Below are 26261 nucleotides of genomic sequence, written 5' to 3'. Positions count from 1 at the left end.
ATTTTGCCATCTGCTGACCCCAAATGACCTTTGACCTCTACCAAAAAAACATGGTTCTGGTAATAATTATGGTCAAGCCACATGCCAAGTATGAGAACTTTTCATTACTTGGTAAGGCCACTTTATACCTAGGTTGCTAAACCTACCAGAATTAACAGAGATAACAGTACTTGTTACCAACAGAGGGTTTAGTAATGCAGCATGCAAGTTTTAAAAATCCTTTAAAAATCCAGTATATTTTGTTCTTAAGTATGAAGAAAGCCCAATATTATGACAACACTCTGAAAACACCTACTGTATTGTCACAGTGCACACCTACTGTCACAGTACACACCTACTGTCACATTACACACCTACTGTCACAGTTCACACCTACTGTCACAGTGCACACCTACTGTTCATTAATGATTGCCATGTATAAAGGTTAAATATATTATGACAGCAAAAAGTAATTAAGCTTGCATTCATGATGGATGCCTTTCTACAGGGCTCTTCCTTCATCTTTGACTCTGCACCAATACTGATGTCAAAAGCACAGTTTGGGTTCAGCTTGAAAACTCATTAAAGTTTAATTTAGTACTGTATATTGCCTTAGACCTTCTTCGTAATATATATATATCATTCTTTGAGGCATTCAGTAGCCATGATTGAACACCCATCTATCCACACAAGACAGAGTCTCTGGAAACACGGATCATGCTAAACACAGCCTGAGTAAAATGTCGGATTTGTTTCAAACGATTTGGTACGAAATGTTCAAGCAATATTTATATCAGAGTACTAGGCATTTTGTGGTTGTTCTCCAATTATCTGGTTTGATTTTTCATCTAGGTTACATGCGCATACTGTATCTCAATGTTGCAACATTACAACTACATATATGCTCCTGTACACAGAGAAGTTTGGAGAAGTCATCTCAAAGGCTACGTACAGCGACTGTTGCTTACTAAGATTGTGTAGCTTTGAATTTAAAACTCATTTCTTGAAATTTCATCATTTTACCAAGTGGTAGTAGTAACAGCATTTAAAGTATCGAGCCTACGTGAAGTGCCATAGCCAGTCTCTGAACTTGTGTTTTTTTCCACAACAGTATAAATCATATGACAAAGCAAATTTGATGAGCTACAGGTCTGTCCAAATCATCACTGCTGTACCCAATAACCGTTTTTTTTTTTCGTGCTAGCTTATTTATGTCCACCCAACTGTTACTTGTTTACGTCCGATGCAAAGAATATTCCAAATTTTTCTTTCCCTAAACCGTACAGTATGTACAATAGGAACTCGTTTACTTTTCTTAGTATTGTGCTTGGTACATATGCATTAAACCAAAGAACAGAATTGGTGACTCATTGGGGTTTTCCAAGGGAATTGAACCGGATTCTTTCCACCCATATTTTTTTTAATAATAATTTTTTTTTATAGTAGACATAAAAAAGGCACCTGTAGTAAAGATGTACAGTACATAACTTCTAGGGAATTGCCAACTGTAGTTTCACCAAATTATGTCAAAATATATTAAAAATTGGCATGCTGTGTGTATGAAGCAGAGACAATTTATTCAAAATTAGTATTAATACAGTATTTGCCAGTTCAAATACTTCAGTGTGTCATAATTGAACCCACCAATGCTATAAACAGTTTTAATCATTGATATATATGCAATTTTGAACAACCTCAATATTGCCTTGAGCATTTGAGTAAATGTTCCTAAACAATGTTAGGGCAGACAGCGTAGTCATGAATCATGTTCAAACCAACGCATCATAAAACTGAAAACAATATGTCATTGTGGCAAGCTTTTGTCGTTGTAATAACTTATATATTTCCTTCCATACACTAATGTACTGAGTGAGTGAACATGGGCAAGTGGTATGTACTGTTAAGAATGAGTTTAATTTATATATGCTGGAAACATTAAAATTTAGCAAAACTCTACCCTAAAATGTATTCTATTTCAGATTTGACTTAACACCTAATCACACAATGTCTGCAACATGCTCTTCTCAGCAGATAGTCTTAATTAAAACTTTCCTCTTTCGGTAAAACAGGATAAATTAAGATCTTATATCAACATCCTACAACATGACAGGTATGCTCCAGATATAACAATAGGTTTCAATGAATCTGGACTTTGCTGGACACATCGATAAGGTTCCAGTTCATACACTAAAAAAAGGTAAACAAGTACAGTAGGCTAGGTTCCAAAGGTCCTAATGTTGAACAGACTGAATATAACACTAGGCTCTAGAGTCTCTACTACACTGAACAAAACCGGTACACTGGATATGACACTACTGTAGGTTCCAGTGATCCTATTACTTTTAAAAGGTGTATATTGGATAGAAAATGTGAGGTAAATTCACTGACTCAGATACAACAATGTTCAAAATTTATACATGGAAATCACATTTTCTGTTAGGAATTGCAATCTTTGTATCATTTTAATGTGAAAGAGATACATGCATCAATGTTACCTCTACAGAGAAATGATTTAAAGTGTGAACATCAACTCAGAGTGAGGTAATTTATTCGCAATGAAAGTAATTGAAGTTCCCCTCACCATTCTAATCTCAGTCATAAAACCAATTCCAAGTAATTTTCCGGTGTAAAATACCAGTTTGGAACATATTTTGCAACTTCACATTAAGTTCACAACTGCATTGTGCAGTGACTTCTTTTGGGAAGGTGTCTAGGGGTGCAACCACACATTATCCCCCCCCCCCCCACATCCCCAAACAAATCGGGTGGCCTCCGCCCACTGGCAAACAGAATATTTACTGTTCCCAGTGTCCAGTACAGTATATCACACACAAATATGTGCTAAAACAGAAACAGTCATTGTTTCAAAACGTTGTATGCACCCTCCAAATTTCCCAAAGAGTAGGGTCAAAAGGGATAGTCCGCAAATGCTGCTACAATACAGTGAATTAATACCATAGTTCTATAAATAAGGATCGAGGGCTACAAAACTCAATAATCTAATAAATTATCGTCACTTTATTTCAGGTCACTCCCGATAATTACATAATTATTTGAAAAATTTGAGAAATAATTTTGGTACAAAAACCACAGACCTTGACAACATTTTTCTATTAATTGGTCACCATATTCGTCTTGAACATTTGTGCGATTCAGAAGTAAATCGAGCACCTAAATTGAAGAGGGTTTACTGAATTAAAAATTGTAATTAATCTAAGAGACAACCGAACTGCTTAGATAATGACTGGTGGCATTATGAAGGTATTTCAGTGTTGATCACAAATTTAACAAAATTCAATACAAAAATCAAGTTTTCAAGTCACTGATCAATCACACAAGTCAATGATCAATATTAATCAAATGAGGAGAATTTAATCATTTTTCAGGCTTGAGTTCATACAATTTACAAACCACTGCATTTATAAATCAATGTTGGTTAATGATTTTTCATCTTTTTTTAAATAGGTGTACACGACAGACTTTTATATTGTTTTAATCTAATGAAACCTTGCCGAAAGATGAAAAACATAGTTATAAAAGAAGACAAGTTGTGCTTACTTTTTCCAATCAAGATACCGATTCTTGAGTTAAGAACCTTCTCTTCTGCATCTCCTGCCTTTCGTACAACGGTCAGGGTGTTGCAGAACGGTCTGATGTCCGAGATCCGTTTCCTCTCCTCCAAGAGTTCTTCACGTTCCCCGCCCTCTTGAACACATTGGAAATTGTAAAAATTTAAATCCAACAATTGGTTGTAGACTGGAAACCTCGATGCAACATCCCACAATTCCTGTAAGAAATATCACATATAAAGAAAGTAAATTAACTACATCTGTATGGTTTGTAGTCTGTGAAAAATTAATGGTATGGTTTTCATCACTGAATTTGCTCAAGTCATTGGACTTTAATTAAAACAAAAGAAAAAAAGACAGACAGACAGACATAGTATACAGAATTTATTTTATTGAAAGTGTGTAATGTCAATTACAGTATATATACTAACAAATTCTACATCTTAGGCACTTCTTCAGTCACCAAAATGATGGTTGCTAAGCAGGGATATGCTCACACTGGGCAACGGCGGACAGTTGCACCAGGCAGATCTGAATGCCGCCCAGCACAAACAGTATTTTTAACATTTATGCCGGCAATGTTTTTGATGATTACTTTAACAAATTTTACCGTTACCAAAATATGGGTGAATATTTGGCACAGACATTAGCTCCAAGAATAGGAAAAAGATTGGCAATAATTTGGTGGGGAGGACACCCCCACCCCTTAGACCCTGCCCAAGGACGTGGATCACACGACCGCACAAATCCAACCAGGCTCTCAAGTATTGCTGAGCACATCCTTGGATATGTACAGTAAATGTGATGTAAAATGAATAAAATATTTTATACGAGTAATTTTACAGTCGAGGGATCGTAGAGAAAGTAAGTTAAATGTTCAGTAAGTTTTGAATGCAGCCGGCTGAATCTCATAGATAATCCAACCAGAGGACACTCGCCTCATAGTGTTCTCCAAAAACTAACCAGTTTGAACTTCTCCTACTAAAATATGCAAATCAAGCTGATTAATTAGTAAACTATTATAGAGCCAATAACAACAACAGCTTAATTTCCATATATGGTAATAAGGCTACTCGTTGACAATAGGCCTAAAACAATACTTTGGAGGACAATACCTTATCTACCTGACACGATCTAGTCTCGATAAGACTCGTCCTAAGCACTTTTTGCATGAGACAAAGAGAGCGAGAGACCGAATTTGCAAATTGATGTGAACTTTTTTCAAAGGGCTCTTGAATTATTGACAGGAACTCCAGTAAATTCTAATATCTAGCACTTTTATGATGAAACGGAATGAAACCAATATATAATCTATTTGAAGAGGTTGATGGTTTCAAACACTTTGCAAACTGTTTGACCAGATATTGATGTAAGTGGTTAACAACCTTAGTATGATTCTGTGTTTGATATTAACGAAAGCAGAAAATACCCAATAACTGTCATGATACGATACTCACTTCATCATAACTGTAAAGAAAATTCACATTAAAAGAGATATTGTTTTTTATGTTTTGTGGGTAATGTTACAGTTTGATGCCCCCTCCTTTATTAAAATAAGAATATGAACATTTCTTGAATACATGCTGTATCTGTGTACAATATTGTAGAAAACAATGACAATGAACGATCCTTCAATGTAGAACCTACTGTACGCAACCAAACAAATTATATAACCCAATTTAACCAAAACAAGAAACCAAATTTTAAGCTACAATGTCTCTCTGGCCATTACAGAAAATCCATAGAGATTCACTAACCTAGACTGACACAAACTCCTTTAGATTTCTTAAAAATTGTAAAATCCATTTTATTAACTACATATCAACTTGTGTGAGAGGCACTGTACATGCTTGGTACTGCTGCTATATTATATTTTGCACATGTATGAACACATACAGTTACAAAAGTTCACACTAACCCCCAGAATTAAAAGTACAAGTAACAAAGCGGTCTCATCATTTTAACGATGGAAAAGACATCCATTATTTTGCTCTTTACTTCTGGAATTGACATGCTATCTCAATATGAACGCCAAATAACAACTTCCTCCCAAGACATGACAACAAGGATAGCATATTATACAAATAATAAATGGTTGTGAGTGCAATAGTGCAAATATTTCATGAGTTGAAAGATGGAATGTTCCATTCAACGAGGCGCAGCTGAGTTGAATGGAACAAATTACATCTTTCAACGAATGAAATATTTGCACTATTGCACGAATGGAAACCATTCATTATTTGTTTTATACAACACCTTCAAATTTGGATATAATTGGATGTAAAATGCACCCATGCAACAGATTGTTTTGAACAGACAGGTTTCTCTGCTCTCTTACCATTGAAAAAAGTGCTATCAAAAAAGTATAACACATGGTTCTATTTCATAGAGTGCAATAGAGCGGATTTTGCATGCAATCAACAAGCAATTGACCAATCAAATGGCCGGAATATAATTAGGTGTTGTATAAATCATAATAGCCCATTCTTGTGTTAATTGCCGAAATGTTTTCCTGAGAAGGCGATCTCGACTCCTAAAAATAAGGAATTTTGACTTAAAAGTACCAAAAAAAAAGGAAAACTTGTTTGCTCAGGAACTATGTTTAACGTACCATGTGGGATCAATTTATTTTTAAAATTAATTAATTCCCAAATGCAAAAGATTAATAAAAAAATTGTTCAGACAAAAGGCTGGTACTACTACAGGTATATACTTTCTTTATACATTTAGTGATTCGGGTTTCTCTGTTATTTATTAATGTAGGAAACCCTTTACAAACTGTGGTTTCATAAACACGGTTTTAGTTTATACGAGACTGGTTAATCGTAAAGCCTTAACTGCTACACAACACACATTAATTACCTGCAATTTGGAAATGAAGCCTAATTGTTAATATCTCATTGATACTAAGTTCTGGCAAATATTTTGAAAAAGATTTTGTTTTCATTTCCATAATTTTGTTTATAAAGGTGATCCTTGAAGGAAGACAAATTTGAAATGTTCACTTAGTAATCTATCAGAAAAACAGCACTTAAGATAAAAAATTTCTTCTTTTTTTCATTTCCACGTTTACTTTCCACACAAGATTAATATTATTTGCACAAGTGTCAGGGCAACAAATGTTGAGATAAAATGGAGGATGAAAAAAAACCATTAGCTCATTAAAACTCCTGAGAGGGGTGTCTAAGTTTGATTTAATTTGAATCAGTTTGAATGAAAGCATATTTTTAAGTCATTAGGTTTGGAAAGATTGATAACCAAATGCAGAAAGCTATTTCAGTCTTCAACAGTTCGGGTTGAATTGGGTTTAATAGTTTGTGATCTTATGCAATATAAATTCTTCATGCCAAAATGCACATTAAACATGATTAAGTTCTACTCGTCAAACTTCATTTCACAGAGTACCAAAACTTTCAGTTTACATCTAATTTTTAGAAGTGAAGAAAAAAATTGCACATGAATGTAAACTATAATCTTAGTCTATTGTATTTATGAAATTAACAGTTATTCCAAACTTATGCATACTCCAGTATCAAGAACATTAAGTCTGCATATTTTTAAAAGAATAAGCAAAAGGCTATTTTACTTAGATGTATTATCAAATATAGTTAAAAATTTGAATTTTAATATGCAGTAACGTGAAAACTTTGACACTCGTTGACTGTGCAGCAGAGTACTGCAGAAAACTGAAAGCATTTTCTAACAAGGTACATGTGATTAAACTGAAACTTGCATTTTGAACTATTCATAGCTTTGAAATATTCTTACCAGGACATATATAATACTAAATTATTATTGGATAACCACCAGTCTATGAGACCCTGCGTAGTTACAAGCGATTGGATGTCCAAATCAGTCTAATCAGAAAGCTATACTGCTTACTGGTTAATCCACAATGTACAGAATTAAGGTTGTGTCACACAACATTTGTGATTGTATTTATTCTCTTATTTCCATGAAAACTTTTGAAATTATTGTCAAATTTTCTCATTCCTTGTGCAACATTGGTGTACCATGGTGACCAATTGTCTATTAAATAATTGCCGACCCTTTAGCAGTGATGAATCAAAGGTTCCACCAGATCTACAGTATGTGGACAATACAACATGTTGCTTTAGGGAACATGAGAATGAGGAAATTATGTTTCAACCATTGACAATATTTTTTTACTAAATGTGCATATTTAACTTTCTGGCCAATTTCCTCAAATTCAAAATCTTGTTCAAAGTCTGACAAACACTCACCCTTTTAATTGCACTGAGAGTTGATTCCCTCTCACATCTCAAAGGTACAATGATTCCATTTGGTAGAAGACAGAGTAATTCCACAGTCTTCACCAGGCCCTGCTGGTGCCAGAAGTCATGATTTGTCCACGATGCAGGCGGCATCCTTTCCTTGTGCCGGAACTGGCTTGCCTGAATTTTGCCTTGTTTTGCGTTCACAAATGGGACCTCAAAAGAAAATTGCTGTAAAGAAATAGATAATGCAACCAGATTATTACCTAACCTTGAGAGTACCATTTCTAAATGAATTCACACTACCTGTAACCAGATTTCAAACTTCAAATCACCTTTACTACTGTACAATATTTTTATAGTTCAATGAAAAGTTTATGGGTTGAAAAACAATTCAATCTTGCAAAATAAACACCAACTTTCCAAGTAAATCATGGCTGTTCTTTCAAAGTCTACAATTCAAGAAACTTGCACAAACTGTGAATATTTCTAACTCCAAGCGATCACTTATTAGAAATTTTGGATTATCTACACAGTAAGTTCAATTGAAACAGCTAAACTTTCACAAGTTCAATAAAAAGTCATGCACTAACCAGGAGGTACTTAGTAAACTAGTTTTTACCATATCATGTGAAATATTTTTCACATTAATAACAATCTTAGTAGCAAAGTAACAAAGGATGGAAACTGTGGGTCTGACAAAAGCACCGTGCTTCCTCTGCCACTGTGTAATCATATGGACAACTGCCCATACACTTTGGAAGTTGGACAACTATGTCAAAATTGTTATAACAGTTATGTAAATGATAGAGGCACACTTCTTACAAAGAATGTATGACACAAAACTGAGTTACATAGTGGCCTTGGGCTTAACATTCATGTTTCGGGCTACTAAAAATCAAATCTACATATCTTTGACAGGACTATAGTCATGTTGAATAAGGTCCATTCTTACGATAGAACCCTCTAGAGGCCTTGGGCCTACCACTAAAGCCACTGTAGGGCTACCACTAAAGTCACTGTAGGCCTAGTTTGCTTATACTATCAGAAAATGGTAGGAACTCAGTAATATGTTCATAGCATTGTTATCAACAATTAAGATGGGTAGAGTTATGTAAATCTACCGAGTTAATAGGTCTAGACCTATTGCTTATCTACACTAGGTATCCTCAGCAGAAGATCCCTACACTAGTCTACACTACAGATTAACAGACTATTTGTAAACACCAATACCGTCATCCAATTTAAAATGACCGTCATGCACAAATTAAAACACCTTAGTCATACAACTGCAATAAATAAAATACTCCAGCTCATACTTTCCACAAATTCTCGTCAATTCTCTGCAAGGAAGGATTCACATTCTTCGCGGAAAGCTAAAACTGCCGACGAAAAGAGTTACAGCCTTGTAACTTTGCGAATTGCGGAGCGGTATAACAATTACAGAACTTCCGCCTTTACTTCCTTCTCAACATACACTACACGTTGTGTTCATGCAGAGACAACAAGGCCACAGCACTGACAAACACGGATGCTTAGGGTCAAAGGTCAACGTTGTTTTGATGAAAAAATATGGATACACGTGACCGTTATTCCGCATTCATTGGACGACATAGGGCTAGCTTGTCACGCTAAACCAATTTTCGGCTGATTCTGGTGTCGATGGTCCGTGTATATGTATGGGTGTGCAAGAGAGGTGGGGAAGGAAGTGGGGGGAGGGGAAGGAGCTATGGGTTGGGTTGGGTTGAGAGGGCTGAGGAGGAAAGATTCGCGGGGAAGAGGGGCTGGGGTGGGGAAGTGTTAAATTTGTGACTCTACATTGTCTTGCACAATAAATTTACTCAGCCTGCCGAAACTGCGGGCGTGATTTTTTGGCACAATGGCAGCAGTGATGATAAACGAAGTTTGTGGACGATGTATTTGTCAGACACTATATTTGATCTCAAAAGTTGATGACTGCTTTAATACGCCATCAATAACCGAGAACATACTTCTTGAAGGGTAAATATGTGGAAATGAGAGCTCCATATTACAAATGGGAAACAGGAGAAAGCAATGGATGGGGATGTGCACGGCTTCTAGAGCATACTTGGCGACCCTTCCTAATATTACGCTCTCTTGATATTATGGGCCAATATGCGACCGTCAAATAACTTATTTTCACGTTTTTTGTCCTAAATTTCGATCACAAATGGGCCGTGCGTATGTTTAATATCCACTTCATTTTGCGAGAAATAATTGTGTAATATATGCTTATAACAGTGTGTTGTAAATTAAGCGCTAACTTCAGTGCGACACTTTGAGCAAGCCTATAATGATCATTTAGGACGAAGTATAAAACCCCGTGTTTCGATGTTACTTTTGATATTGCAGTCTTGTTTTAGTAGAATTTTGTTAAGTCCTCCCTAATTTTTGACAGCGGGGCAAAGAACGGACACACTTCAATTCCTGTTAGGTTGTCATGGCGGTGTGAGAGAGGGGGTGGGGTGGGCTCTGTGATTATGGGATGGGGAAGGGGACATATGTATCCACTGAGGCATCTGGTAACACAACAACAGACACAATGAAAAACAACTTACCATAGACCAATGATGAAAATAAATGACAATTCAATAAGACCAAAATGTTAATCAGTTTGATTCTTTTTTTATTATCTGATTATACTTTGCACATTGAACAGTTTCATATTTACATAAATGAATTATTGTGCGATAAACTTCTTATTTATTATCAAGTACGAAAGACCTCTACAAAACTATACAATTAGACAATTCCGATAGAATATTTATACCCATGTAAATCAGAAATACAGTCATATTCTTTGTTGCTATGGTAATTGCAAAATGCCACCAAGGGACAAAGGGGATCGCCTAAAATTCACTTGCGGGAACTATTTATAAAAGAGGGTCATTTTGGCAATGAATTTAAGCAATTTAACCACATTTCACATCTGTAAAAAAAATTACTTGAAACTCTTAACTTAGTCATTTTTTGAGCAACTTTATACAGATATAGAATGTTCTTTTTCATCCTTCTCTTTCTCTTAGTAAAAATTGCATTTTGTAGGCTCCAAAGTTTGTGTAAAAGTTATGTAGGTTATATTAACGAATATACAAGCCGGTATCAAAATATGGAATCAGTTTAGACAGGAGATCATAGTAAATACATAATATAGGACTCTTCTGTAGTACTTACACTATAAAGAAAGTTTAGACCATTAGTGTTGTCCCTACAAATACTATGAAGTTTAACAATGGTTATGTATGTTCAAATAGTCAACAAACATGGCATAAGTAGTAGTCTTCATTTATTGCCAAAGGATTTATAACCACTGAGGCAATTTCTGATAATAATTCTGAGGCTCACAATCTCCAGAAAGTGTAGCCTCTACCTCCCTAAACTTGGCAGGCAATGCTGATGGCGATTGAAGGAACAATTTTAGTAGAATAGTCACATTTCTAGTGCATTTTTGATATGTCGCTATGCAACAAACTGAACAATTAAAAAGGGATTGGATAACAAGAGACTGATTGGAAATGTATAGGCAATGAGTATCGGCATCGCCCAAATATATACTACCAAATTCATAAGTCGTCGCATGTATAAATGTAAAAAAAAACACATCTTACAGCCCAGTATTGTCCCTCACCAAGGTATTTCCAGCACTCATGAAAGTCAGGGAACAATTTTGAAAGTTTTTATAATTTTTTGCAGCTTGTTGAAGTATGGACACAAAAAAGGTATCCAATCTTCTACACTTACGCATTACACGAGGAGAATAATGATAAAAATGACAAATATACCTGAAAGACCGGGTTTGGGCCAGTACTGCCTGTGAAATAGAGTGGCAGAGGGGGTGTGAGGGGGGGTGGGGTCATGGCAAGGAGATAAATGGGGGTAGCTGGGTACCTTCCGAAATGACACTTGCCATTGAGAAATAAAAGCTATGTGATGCTCCAATAGCTGTTAATTTACTGTCTTTTTACCCCTTCTTTTCTTCTTTCTGGTATTAGCCTCATACAAAACTTCCCAAATGGATGATAAAGAATTATATCAAAGCAAGCTAGAGATGGTATTAAGTTGAAGATTTAAGGGGTTAGTAGCAACACCAACTTGGCTGTGGTGATACGTAGAGGTATTGTAAGATGTCAGATACTTTGAATCCTTGCATTTACACTTAACCGCTGTGTCACATTGTTAATAACTTTCATACCAAACGGCTAATTCGAAATTTAGAAAACTTCTGATGAGAAATGGTATATATATATACTTGGCAGCCATTTGAATAGCCTACAGCAGGGGTGGGCCCGAAAATTTGATCTTGTGGGCCGCAGTTATATTTTGTAACCAATCCATTACTGTAGTGACATAAATAGAAAAATTACATCAATATGGGAAATAAACGATTGTATAGTTTTAGATGCACACCATGTTGTAAAAAACTAACATACTCATTGTATGTTGTTTTTAAACCTATTGTATTGTAACCTTAATGAGATGTATCATCTTTTCAGAACAGGCTCTGGGTTTCCACCGAGCTTTCCAACTGTGAAACAGACATCAATTACGACATCATCGAAACCATATAATCGAAAGAATTGGAAACGAGGACGAGATCATGGAAACTAAATTCATGCTGACACAAGTTTGATGAAGTAAGTGTTCTTCATGCGTGATAGTTTCGAAAGACTCTACTTGCAAAATCTGTTGATTTAATGAAGTCTAATATTTTGATAATATGTCAATCCAAAGAAGTAAATCCTCTTTTGCGATAACAAGTAAGTAACTATATATACCTTAGCTTAGTTTGATCGGTTGACTTGTTTTCATATGAGTAAATTTTTTCATCTTTTACAAAGTATTTTCTATGGTTTATCTCAGTTTCAAAAGTACTCATGAAGACATTAATTCAAATACAAAATAAAAGGTTTCAACATTGTACACACAAATATAACCCCCAAAAAAGGTGCAGTACCATACAATAGTATGCGCAAAATAAAACATGGATTTTATACACAAATATAACAAGGACCTATTGAAATTAATCTTTGGATAACAAAATGACGATAACCAATAAGCTGCCCGATATGTAAATAGTAGTTAAAATAGCTGTACATGAATAGTCACTGTCATACTCTGAAAAATATTAACAAATAATCCATGTTTATGATGGCTGAATGCAACAGGAAGGTAACTGAATTTTACCAAGATGCTCGTCAAGCTGTAATTGCACAAAACAATTCATGGCTACTAACTTTATTAAATAGCAAAGCTATCAAATTAATGATTATTCATAGTTTTATTCATAAATATTCACAGAATGTTTCATGAATATTTATTGTACCAATATCCAAATCAGTTAGAGCAGTATCACTATCATCTTATTTGACGAAACAATTTAAACTGAATTCCAACGTAAATCTGTATGAATATTCAGTTAAACGTTAAGATTATAAAGAACTTTGATTGGACAATAACTAGACACCGGACAGAACATGTGCATTTCAATTTGACGAAGGACACAACGAATTTGTTCACATCAAGTTTACTGTATGAATATCTGAAGCACTTCAAAGAGATATACTGAGAATTTTTTGATATATTCTAACTTATACAAATATTGACAATTTTATACATATTTACAAAAAGTAAGCATCCGACATCATTCCCAGGAAAGTTGCACCCCAAAGAAATCTCACACACATCATAAAAAAAAAAAGAAATTAAAAAAAGAAGAAATATCACTCTGATTCTGATATAAAATGAAAATTTTACAATATTTAGAAAAACAATACAAACAAAGGCAAATCTGTCAATAATCAAAGGCTTCTTGTTTAATTTTGATTGGTATGTATTCTATTCTTTTCGAGTCGACTATATCATTAAACTTCCGAAACCTCCTCGATACTGTTCAACAATGGAAAAGAAAAGACCAAGTCTTTGAAAATATCAATGGATACAATCAATTCCTGTATTGTTAGCAATCCATAAAATATCTCTGTAGCTGTCACCAATAACAAAAAATAATAAGAAGAAAAATAATCATTATAAAAATAACCAGATTATCTCAGTATTACAACCCATACCATTCCACTTCCTTCATATATATATATATATATCAGGTGCGTATCCAGGGGGGGGGCGTTGGGGGCGCGCGCCCCCCGGGTAAGGAAAAGAGGAGAGAAAAAAAGAGAAGAAAAAAGGGAAAAGGAGGGGGAAAAGGAAAAGGAGGAGAGAAAGGAAGGGAAAAGAAAAAGAAAAAAGAGAGAAAAAGGAGAAAAGGAGGGAGTAGAAGATAGCCAAGACCTCGGGAAGAGAAAGAGGAACAGTCATAGTTAAAGCGCTGATCCCAATTATATACACAGGGTAGCCAGTGACAGATCAAGGATTACGGAGGGGGTGTGCGCCTCACCCTACCCCTTACACCGACAACTCCATTTTTGACGTTTCCATTTTTCCTCTCTCACTAATGTATCTATATAAATACTATATATGGTCTATCATAACGCGTGTGTGTGTAGGGACGCCTTAACAATTGTACAATTGTGCTATATGGAACCAACTGTGGCTGGTCTTGAACTCGACCGAGTCGTCGGGGAACATGACGCATTTCGGGAAGGGGGCGACCGCCCCCCCCCCCCCCGAGCAAATTTTCTTTACGACATCGCTAGTAATTTCAAAATAGACAATGCTTAGATGCAACTTACAAGGCCTGGGAAGTGTAATTTCCAGCGATCTGGGGGGCATTTTCGGCCAAACTTTTTCTTGTACGCTTCGCGCCAACACATGGTGGCGCTTCGCTTAGATAGTTTGCCTACAGGCTTCGCCCCTCCCTTGGCAATTACTCGCTACACGCCTGTTCGAATTTGTAAAGCCAAGAGCAGATATAACATCATATCAGTGAGCATTGAAATGCATGTTCCACGATGAACAGCCTCAAAAACTGTCTATGTGTGTAGTCAAAGGCGTAGGAGCCAAATTGGATTTGGGGCTGTAACGACTTGCCCGAAAAAAAAGCCAAAATTTTTCGCGCGCTTCGCGCGCGTTCAACATATCGATGCCAATATAAGCAACCATCGGTCGTTACATTGCATGGCATGCAACATTATGGGTATGTTTTCAAGTGATTTTTATTCACGAGAAATGTGAATTTTCAAATTCTCAACAAATAATGGGCTTAAAACCTTCAAAAGTGTACATCTGGTTGGTCATTTTCAAGCCCGAGAAGTGCCATTTCCGGTCATCTGGGGGGTATCAAACCCAGAAATTTTCTTGTACGCTCCGCGCCAACCGATGGTGGCGCTCCGCTTAGATAGTAATTCGCGCCCCCCGGGCTAGAAAATCCTGGATACGCGCCTGTATATATAACTTTATCAGTAATAGAGAGTGTGGAGAAGGAGGAGCTTTAACACATATACCCATAATTTCAGCTAATACTGTTATGTACATTGGTATCAGGTCATATGAAAACTGAAAACACCCCCACGTCAAAATTATCTGTCGATCCTTCAAACTTTGATTGTTTCATGATACACTAATTGGTGTTAACCCATGACGCTGGTACATTTTATGAATAATTAACCTATATTTCCAGGGAGGGGATGATAGAATTCCATTTTTCAATCAATCGACAACAGGATCACATACAGGATCAAACAAATCCATGACAACCTCCACTGCTGATTTTGGTTGTCTGAACAGAAATTTGGTCGTCCGGGACGACCGGACTACCAATAAAAATGTGCCTTTACATGAATCCACTGTAGGATAACATGAATCCATGACAAGAATTCATGGCTCCACTATAGGATCAGATAATTTATTTCCATAATCGGATTACAAGAATCCATGAATGGTTCATACTAATCCATGATAGGATCAAAATAATCCATAGCCAGGATCTTCTGAATCCATGACGGATGAAGGGTTGATATGAATGCATTATTATATTTCATGTTGTAATATGGGATGGAGTAAATGCATGATAAGACATATTGAACACATGTTAGGATGGCATTAACTCATGGAGAGTGGCTCTACTTTCATGTTAGCAGTCTGCATAGATGTTACATGTAGGATTATATTACTCCCTACCAGCCTACATGCTAAGACATATTGAATGTATGTTAGGATGGCATTAACTCATGGAGAGTAGCTCTACTTTCATGTTAGCAGTCTGTATAGATGTTACATGTAGGATTATATTACTCCCTACCAGCCTACATGCTAAGACATATTGAATGTATGTTAGGATGGCATTAACTCATGGAGAGTAGCTCTACTTTCATGTTAGCAGTCTGTATAGATGTAACATGTAGGATTATATTACTCCCTCTAAGCCTACATGCTAAATCCTATATACATCCATGACAACAGCTACCTTCAGTTTTGGAAGATTTTGCATAAATTCAAGATGTCTCTAAAAGAAGCCCATGAATATTAATCCAATGCAGAATAATACCTTAAAAATCAATTGGTAGAATAATGTAACTACAGACTAGGGCTACATACATCCATGATGATCCTATCCACAAATCCCATGGCAACCACTATTCATGTTATGCTCGCATAATATATGAATAATTCATAACAATCCACCATATTTTGCATGACAGGATAACATAAAGCAATGAGGGGTTATATGAGTCCATGACAGGAGTTATATGAGTCCATGACAAGGGTTGTATTAATCCATGATAGGGTCATAAAAATCCATGACAATATGAATTCACAATAACTCCTGAGTTTGGCACTTTGATTTGATAGAAACTTACATTTTCCCCTCCAAGTTAATCATCCTTTTCATAAGTCAACACTTTTCACTGCATACATCTGTAATTGGAACTTTGTCTGTTTAATTTTTATTCATTTCTTGAAAATTCCTCAACAACACTTGCTCTTTTCCATTGTACAGCATCATGTTTGTATTTTGCTTCATATGCATGAAAAATGAAATATCAAAATAAAAACTGCAATTTAATCAAGTTTCCAAGACACCGAAAAGAAAGTGTTGCATCAATAAATAATGCATGTTTCATATGAGTTTCTCTTTGTTTCATAAAATATGCGCTTCTTGTTTGAAAACACTTGCATCAAAATCCTTCCTTCTTGTTATTGGAAAGAAAACTTAATATTGGACGAGACTAAAGCGACAAAGTTTCCTTCACTTTTTTTGTTCAATAATTGTATCCGAGTGACAAACATCAAATAATGATTCTGGCCAATCTTTTATCCCCTTTGAGGTAAAAGTTTTCTTTTATAACTGAACTTGTCATCAACAAATTCAATATGTTGAAGATATCAACATAGCATTCACAAGAAAACAGAAGTCACTGAAGCCAACAGATCTCTGATTCTGATTGGCTGTTTACCTAGTTCAGGCAATGTAACAGTCTCCTGATATATTTAGCAGAGTCCAATAGCAGACTTGTTTGTCTTTTAGTACTAATAACAAGATTTAGAAAAATAAAGGAGCCTGTCAGCCAACAGATCTCTGGTTCTGATTGGTTGTTAACCAAGTTCAGGCAAAGTAACAGTCTGCTGATATATTAAGATGAGCGCAATAGTAGACTTCTTTGTCTTTCAGTATTAAGAACAATGTTGTTTTTTCCCATTTTGGTTTCATGCTGTTTTGTCCAATACAACAGCCTCCTTTTAACTCACACAGCCTATTTGACACATAACAACCAAATTTTGTTCGTCTTCCTAAAAAATATTGATCATTTTTCATGAGATTTCATGTTTGATGAAATTGAACTACTTCCCGATTATGTTTAGATGTTCCCCACAGAGCAAGATTAAGTGAGTTTCCAAAACTGAAGAAAAGCCTCTGGCATGCATAAAATTCTGCAAGAAAAATAAATGTAAAAGATACAAAATAAGACCCAAAAGAATGCCAGGTAACATTGATAATTATTTGTGATGTTGACAGTCAACACATGTCTATATCATCCATATGTTAAGTAGATCCACAGATGAAAGAGCAAAGTTTTAACTTTGCATCCAAACTTTGACCGACAAATATGTAATATCTTCTATTTGATAAAATGCATTTCAGAGAATATTTAAAGGCAAGAAAGAGCTTTGGAGCTCTATTTTTTTCTACATATAACTTTTAATTTTCATAACTGACGAAAAAAAACTTTCTTGGAGTTTTGTCTCGTTTTACATCTTAAATGACTTATGCCGCATAAATCTCTTTCATACCACTTTGATGAACACTTCTGTCTGGAGAGAGAAACATTTCACCAGACATCAATGAATGAAAGTTTGGATCAACCAGCTAGTGTTTCAGTTTTTAACAACCCTCACTAATTCCACTTTGTGACAACAATAAAATGTAGTACAAACATCTATAACTTTCTTCAGTGCATTCATCACAGGAGTTAGAAGGGTTGGGTGGTTACTATGGAGACCAGATACTCAGTATTGCTGTGAATGATGACACAAGTTAGGGCTGGCTTCCTAACTACATTTTCGTCTTGAGCAGATAAAGTCACTGCGTGGAGTTCTTCATCTCTCTGCCTCAGTATTGCTCTCTTACAGTTCCTGGTGATTCTCCCCCTGGCTAGGACTTCAACCTGTGTGTAAATGGAACAAATAGTTAATAGTACCTTGAGGTCTCTGTTAATTACAGTTTTCATTGACGTTAGTACTAGTCAATGAAATGTTGTCATGAATGAAGACGATATATTGCCAAAGCACATGAATGTTCCTTACAGCAAAAAGAACAAATCCCATGACCAACAGGACATGTGGTGGCAGTATACAAAACAAAGCAACAACAGAGGAAGCAATAAAACTAAGTTAGTGTCTGCCGATCTTGATAAGACTCCTGTCTGTAGAACTGATTGGCTAGCCACTGTTCTAGTCAGACTTGCTGCCATTAATTAACTCATAGCAGGTAGACAATGTTAACCTGGTCTGCTACCATTCCAGGATATCAGGCTGCACAGACTCATTAAACTAGTCAATTCAGATCCCATTTTGTAAGGTTACAAAGATTTGCAGACCATTTGCAAATATCCCGCAATAAAACTCACTGAATAAAGTCCCTAGAATAAGCCTGTTGCAGACTGCCTCTTCACATGTTGTTGTTGTGTAAGACCACATTTATTGACTGCATGAGTCTGATGGAATGTATTGTGGTAAGGCAATAAGGACTCACTAAACAAGCCTGTCAGACAACAGACTGTTCAGATGAATTTGCTGGTATGGGTCTGTGTAAGACCACACATACTAATTACACTTGTCTACTGATATATATATATATCTTGGTTTCATAAACATATCTTGTGTCAGACCACACAGACTCAATTAACAAGTCAGGTGATAAGCTTGTGTAAGACCAGATGGAATGATAATTCCAAATTTTTTCCAAGTTTTGTAATGACCTTAGTCTATTATTGTTTGATATATGTTAATACATTCATCAAAGGAATGCTCTTGAGCCTATTGTGTTGTGTCAGTATTCATTCAGCTGTTCTGTACAAAAACAAGGTGAGGCGGACAGTATTTAGAATAGTGATTCATTACACAACAAACTATATTAGCTGATATAACAAAATATGGGTGAAACCCATTAATATGGGTAGATCCCACACAATGTGGGAAAACCACACAAAATGTGGGTGAATCACATTAATATGGGTAGATCCCACACAATTGTGGGAAAACCGCACAAAATGTGGGTGAAACCCATTAATATGGGTAGATCCCACACAATGTGGGAAAACCAAACAAAATGTGGGTGAATCACATTAATATGGGTAGATCCCACACAATTGTGGGAAAACCACACAAAATGTGGGTGAATCCCATAAATATGGGTAGATCCCACACATGAAAAGACCAACCATTGACATTACGGAGAGAATGACTGTAGGCCAGTACCAAACATATTCTCTGTGTGTTCTGTCATTAAAATGTAATATGCGCATACATCCTACCACAGTTTTTCTTTATCTTTTCCACTACTCGCACCCCATTGCAATTGAAACAACTTTTGCACCCACTTTACCAGCTGTGCTTGAGCACTTTGTAAATTAGGCATAAGGTGCAGGGGCTTACTCTTTCTGGAAATGTGTTGTTCATGAATATAGCTTTGTAACCTCTGGAGTCCTCCCCTGCAACCCCAGGTGAGGAAGGGGGAGGGGGGAGGAGGGGCGTGGATCCCAGGTTAAGAAACGCTGTCCTAACATATACCTCTGTACTGAGATCAATATCTTTAATGTTACTCCAGGAATTGTCCAATCAGGTAAAACTTTAGTGATATTCTCTGGGGTTATTCAAACTCAAACCAATCTCATAAATCATTCTAAAACAAGAGTAATGAAACATGAATATTCATGATGCAGGATGTAATGTTACTCCAGGAATTGTCCAATCAGGTAACAGTTTAGTGATATTCTCTGGGGTTATTCAAACTCAAACCAATCTCATAAATCATCCTAAAACAAGAGTAATGAAACATGAATATTCATGATGCAGGATGTAATGTTACTCCAGGAATTGTCCAATCAGGTAATAGTTTAGTGATATTCTCTGGGGTTATTCAAACTCAAACCAATCTCATAAATCATCATAAAACAAGAGTAATGAAACATGAATATTCATGATGGAGGATGTAATGTTACTCCAGGAATTGTCCAATCAGGTAATAGTTTAGTGATATTCTCTGGGGTTATTCAAACTCAAACCAATCTCATAAATCATCCTAAAACAAGAGTAATGAACTATGAATATTCATGATGCAGGATGTTATAATATAGTTAAAGCATGAAATGTTTATTATTGGCACAGCATGTTTCATTTCAAATACCGATACTTTTATCAATGAGTTGAAGTTAACATTACAACAAGTACTAATAACAAAACAAAACCGATATTCTAATAAACATATCAAAAAGTGTTCACAGAAACCGATTTTCTACTAAACATGAAAATAGTGTTCACAGAAGCGGAAACGATACAAATATTTAAAGACATCGAGAATAACTTCAAGTCACTGATACTTAACAACTATCTGAATGAGATGCTAGACACTCAATTCATTCTATGTCTACTAACTAACATACAGCACAAAAGTAACATGAAGACTAAAACCTGATTTAACTCGAAAGTTTGCTCCCATTTTTGCAAGCTTTCCCTCTGTTTCACTACATGCAAGCATCCCTCTTGTTTTTGAAGCAATTATTTTGTTCGAGGCATGCTGGTACCCTTCATTGTCAGAAGAACATTTAGGACCAACATTCAGACTTTTACAGAAACCCTCCTCCATTACATCTAACACCAACAAATGACATCAAGCAATTCAACAATTCTTTTTTTTTTGACTAAAATTTCCATTTTTTCAAGTATTCTTGAAGGACATCAAACACCAAAAATACACAGAGAAACAAAGAAACAGAAAAGTAAGCAGAAAAGACTAGACACTTCTACATATGAAACATTGGTCACAAGGCTACTACATGATATATACATTAAATATGACATAACTAGTTGGTTGCTAAGCGTTGCTAGCTGCAGTGGCGCAAACGATCAACTCACCCAGTCGAGAGAGCTAGTTAGTAATGAATAAAATCCCAGCAGGGTCTGTGAATATAGGGTAGTTTGGGTGACAATCGGTTAACACAGCGCCCATTCACATCTAACAATTTATCACTTGATTATTATTATTATTATTACATCTTCTCATCAATGTAAAAGATACTGGCAGGGTAGCCCACATATGTATGTTTTCATCATCTTCCACTGTTTTGCTCTTTTGTGAATTTGAACTGAAATATTTACTCCTATCAATGTGGTTGGTTAGACCAAAGATCAAGAGAGATCTACTCCACTATTAACAACCACGACTTTTCCGTTCGTTGGCTTCATCGGGCACAACAAGATAGAGGCAAGAGTGAGGAGTGGGGGAGAAGAGAAGGGGGTAGGGTGGGGGTGGGGTGGGGGTGTGGGGAGGGGTTGTCAGACCATCACCAATCATATGACAATTACAATTCAAGCTTTTCTCTGCTCATGCTTCAATGCAGTCACGTTCATTCGCCACATGTGAATCTGAAGCACAACATTTTCAAAGTGAGAATGATTTCGTGAAGACAGAACAAAATTCAAGAAAACAAAGGGGGGGGGGGGGGGAGAGAAGTATGGGGTAGGCATGTTTTGGAACTGATTTCAAGATGACTTTTAAAGCGGTGTAGCATTAATCATGAAGATGACAGCACACAGCCAGGTAAGCAACGCTCACTTAATGGTGTTGTTTATTGCATATTCCTTTAATTATTACATATCTCCAAACATTTAACAAAACTTTAGCAAAATTTGCAAAATATAGATTAATGTGAAAATACCCCACAAAGAGAGTTGATACCCTCAGGTATTGAAAGCAAAAATGAATTTCTGCATATTATTATACAAAAAGGAATTTCTGTATATTATTATTATTTCCCCCCCCCCCACCCCCCACCTTTTTTCACATTTCTGTGTATTACACTACAATAGAATCTAAACAATTGCAGTTTTTTTTATGTTTTCCCAAAACTAACCTGTTTACAGACCTAGTCAATCATGCTGGAGTTTGGTGGTGAGTGTATTCAACATTTGATATTTGTGTGTCTACATCACTAGGTGGTTAATACACATTTTGATAGCATTTCCTATCAGGGAGATGTTACTTTAAGTTTTATAGTTTTAAGTTTGGGGAAATTTTTGGTTGTACCTGGCAAACAGAGAGTGACAAAAAATATATCTTTGTTTTCCTTTATCAAATGCAAATTATCATTTATCCACAAAGGCAGAAAATATTCTTTCATATTGATGAAACCCTTGAATTCAGAGAGAAAATACAATCTTTTTGAAGAACATTTGTCAAGAAGCCATCATAAGATCATCACCCACATTGATTGACTCATATAGGTTTATAGAGGATTTAACTTGTTAGAACTGTTTACCTCCAAAATGTAAAGTTAGGAACATGATAGAGTGGTCAGTTTTCATCCACCATCAAAGAATAGTTTTATCTATCATATAAGTTCTATACCATCTGTCATTGGCTTATTCCTAGTACTGAGTCTAGCACAATCACTAACCAGATGTTAAATACATCACAGTTACTCAAGAAAATGACAATATTTTCTTCATATTTAATGAAAACAAATGGCTAATCAGTTATAATTAATATTAGTACATAGAAGACAGGATATGATTGAAATGTTGTCAACATATAGAACTGTAATTGTCAACAAAATTTTTCAGACTGCTTCGAGGAATTTTCAAAGTATTTCAAAAGCTATCTGTTCATCAAATATAAAAACAAATAACTGCCTTTAGGGGTATTTTGGGGGTAATCCCCCTTTACTGTTAATTAATATTTGATAACATGAGACAAATGCCTAGAAAGTATGCTTTTGCTTTGTTTTAATAACAAAAAATACCCCAAAATGGGGTATGTAGAATGTCGACTCAACAATATCATCTACCAAAATATTTGTGTGTATTTGATTGATCGGAGAATGACATTAATATGTCAAAAATTGTTAGTTCAGGGAATAAAAGTGAATGAGGTAATCCATCATCTGTGACAAACAGCCAGCCTTACATGAATATGTCTTCTAGACATTACAGTCTTACTCATCAATAAGTGTGTTAAGTCTAAGTGTAGCTTCTACTGACTAAAAGTTGATTAATTTCTGTTTAAGTTGATTGCAATTGCTATATTGGGGGGGGGACTTAAAATGGCAGTTAGGTTATGATATTATATTGAGGGATTTATAAAACGGAAAGAACATAACAACCAGTGGTGTCACTAAAGGGAACATCATCTGTCTAACTAGACTACCCCCACCCCCCCCCACTTGTTCCCCTCTCAACATCCCCATTGGAATTTAGCATTAAGATGTATATCGTTTCTCATGCTAATGATTGTATGCAAATCACTGTATCATTTGTACAGCAGGATCAGCATGTGGACCCCATCTGGACCTCTTTTGATGACATTAGGCTACTCATATTATTGACTGACCTGTTCTGGTAATGTCTGATGAACCTTTGTATCTTCCTAGCTGCATCTTGTTCTCTCTTCAGTCTAGCCATCCTCTTATCCCTGAACCTCTGCTGTATCAAGATGGCCGCGTTTCGGCTCTTCCTAAACTGTTTGTTCGCTCTGTAACTCCTGAATCGACTCTGTATGATGATGGCTGCCTTTCGGCTCTTCTGGAATTGACGGTAGTTCTTGTAGCTCCTGAACCTATTCTGAATCACCCTCGCAGCTTGGCTCATTTGAAGGTATCCTACGTACTAAGGGAAACAAGACCAGAAAGGCACTCTCAAATTTGCAGACTTGAGGAAAAATTTCACTTTTTAAGGCTTAATCCGTAATCATTTCATGAAGACTTATGTCTCTGAAATGGATAAGTACAGGAGGATGCAGTCCACCCCCCCTTCCACCCTAACCCCCTTCCCCATCACCCCTTCTCAACTCACTCCCTTCCCCCTCACCCCCTTCCCCTCACCCACTTCCATTTGCATACTTGTTGCTACTTATGTGTGCCTGTAATTTCTCATACTCTCTGCATTTGCAAACAGGTCAAATTGGAAAAAAAAGTCTTACTAAGATCTTTTAACCATACATATTCATTACCATTCATCAATATTCATTACTACTATTGCCTTATTCCTTACGTCTTTGTATCTCCTGTAGTAGGACTGGATAATAACAGCGGCCTCCAGCTCCTGCTGCTTCTGTTGTTGTCTTCCCTGTCAAATAAGGTTAAAATTACATCAGGGACTTGAAAAGTTAGAAGAATAATACATTACTTGAGGGTAGGTCTAATCAGTAATACTTACACATGACATGTACCGTAATTGACGTAAACCAGGGAAATGTTACTTCAGATAAGAATATACCTGTTTAACCTATTCTTTTCAATTACTAGTCATGTCGAACATTCCCTACGAAATTAAATTCACCTGCAGAAAGGAATAAAAACATATGCAAAACAATGCTATTCATAGACTAAACGTCCTACATAGTGTGAAAGAATAGTTCCAACATAATTACACTTATTTGAATTATGATCATAAGGTTGTCTGAAAACTCACTTTATACTGACGGAAAGCATTCTGGATCACTAACGCTGCCTTGTACAGTTGACGCTGTTCTTCATCTGAAAAATGGATGGCAATGTCAATAACGATACTCTACCTTAAAATTACAAGAATTGAATTAAATTCAGATATTTTTTACTTGTTATTCCGGTCCAAGAAACTTCATTCCCAAACCTGAGCATCCCTAAGTGTCAACTACTCAAAGGAATGCTGGGCTGCTCGATGTTAAATAATATAAACAGAGATTAATATGAACAAAATTAAGAAAGACCAATGAAATTATTAATGAGTCCCTCTTTCAATGTCTGTTGGCTGGGGAAACTCTGATCATAGGTTGATCGATGACAATCATAGGTCGAAGGTCAAACTATATATACATAATTGAAAATCGTAATGAATTGGAAAATCAAGAACAGTGAAAAACTTCCAGCCTCCACCGGGATTCGAACCCGGGCCTCCCGCTCTGTACGCGGACACCCTAACCACTAGGCTATTGACACTGATTGTATGTCCAGAGGTTCGAAACCGTTAAGGCAGGTCGTAATTCCACTGTAGGCGTTGTCACCTGTATCGAACAATGCTAGTTCTGTTTTGGTGATATATTTGCCTTACTCTAGGGATCAAACATGATGCTATTACCAACGTGAAATCATTTGGGATTCCTAAAGCCGGATCTCGATAGAGGTACTTTGAACATACTCTGTTAAATGAAATGGAAGTAAACAACAAAGGCAAATGAATATATATCTATAATTGAAATTACAAACACATATATGTATAGACATATCTCAACCTTTTGAATGAATTTCAAGAGACTGTATTTGTCTTTAAATAGAACAAAACAGTTGACTTACCTGATAAAGTGAGCAGGGAGAACCCACCCAGAGTGGTTCCATCGATCAGGCCACTAGGAAAGAAATCAAACCAGTTTGATAGTTGGCCATCCTCATCCAATATTAAGTTTGGTGGGCTGGGCATGCAGGATGAATCAGTCGTCGTGTACGTACTTGCTGGAGAGTCAATGTCCTCCGATCTGTAATCGTTCACCTCTTCGATGTCTTCGTCGATGTCCACCGACAGGGGCGCGAAGAACGGAGCAGGGCCAAAGTTGATGTCGTCCACATTCATGCTGGTCTCATCTTCCTTGATGCGGGCAGGGAGAGCATCGAGGATTTGTTCAGCTAAAGTCAAATACTGTTCCTAATAGCCAAGTAAAGAGGGGAAGAGAAAATTGTGAACGTAGGGGCTCTTCATGATTGGGGGTGTTGGTACTAAATTCATGAGAAGAGAGATGAAGCTATTTACCACTCACAACAATTTGAAAGGTTGGAGGGGGGGGGAGGAGGGGGTGTTGTCCTATCAATCCTGCTAA

The 26261-nt window shown here is 36.2% G+C and overlaps 2 protein-coding genes across 4 annotated transcripts in view; both read right to left on the bottom strand.

Annotated features, from left to right (window-relative positions):
• Window positions 1–9276, bottom strand: part of LOC139975976 (phosphatidylinositol 4,5-bisphosphate 3-kinase catalytic subunit beta isoform-like) — a 39689-nt gene extending 30413 nt beyond the window's left edge. The window contains exons 1-3 of the mRNA XM_071984300.1: window positions 9103–9276; window positions 7793–8014; window positions 3538–3766 (exon numbers count right to left, since the gene is read on the bottom strand). Of these exons, the coding sequence (XP_071840401.1) occupies window positions 3538–3766; window positions 7793–7936 (373 nt within the window). The 5' untranslated portion in view covers window positions 7937–8014; window positions 9103–9276. The remainder of the gene's footprint in view (window positions 1–3537; window positions 3767–7792; window positions 8015–9102) is intronic.
• Window positions 9277–16826: 7550 nt separating this feature from the next.
• Window positions 16827–26261, bottom strand: part of LOC139975866 (calmodulin-binding transcription activator 2-like) — a 109130-nt gene continuing 99695 nt past the window's right edge. For 2 of the 3 annotated variants that reach the window (XM_071984132.1, XM_071984134.1), the window contains 6 exons: window positions 25744–26089; window positions 24884–24948; window positions 24464–24538; window positions 23805–24079; window positions 21332–21376; window positions 16827–18363 (listed from right to left, as the gene is read on the bottom strand). In XM_071984132.1, the coding sequence (XP_071840233.1) occupies window positions 21349–21376; window positions 23805–24079; window positions 24464–24538; window positions 24884–24948; window positions 25744–26089 (789 nt within the window). In that variant the 3' untranslated portion in view covers window positions 16827–18363; window positions 21332–21348. The remainder of the gene's footprint in view (window positions 18364–21331; window positions 21377–23804; window positions 24080–24463; window positions 24539–24883; window positions 24949–25743; window positions 26090–26261) is intronic. The other variant, XM_071984133.1, reaches the window with a different exon arrangement.

Source organism: Apostichopus japonicus, chromosome 11 (assembly GCF_037975245.1).
Source record: "Apostichopus japonicus isolate 1M-3 chromosome 11, ASM3797524v1, whole genome shotgun sequence".
In the NCBI taxonomy this organism is placed as follows: Eukaryota; Metazoa; Echinodermata; class Holothuroidea; order Aspidochirotida; family Stichopodidae; genus Apostichopus; species Apostichopus japonicus.
This window is presented reverse-complemented; position numbering and strand designations above follow the sequence as displayed.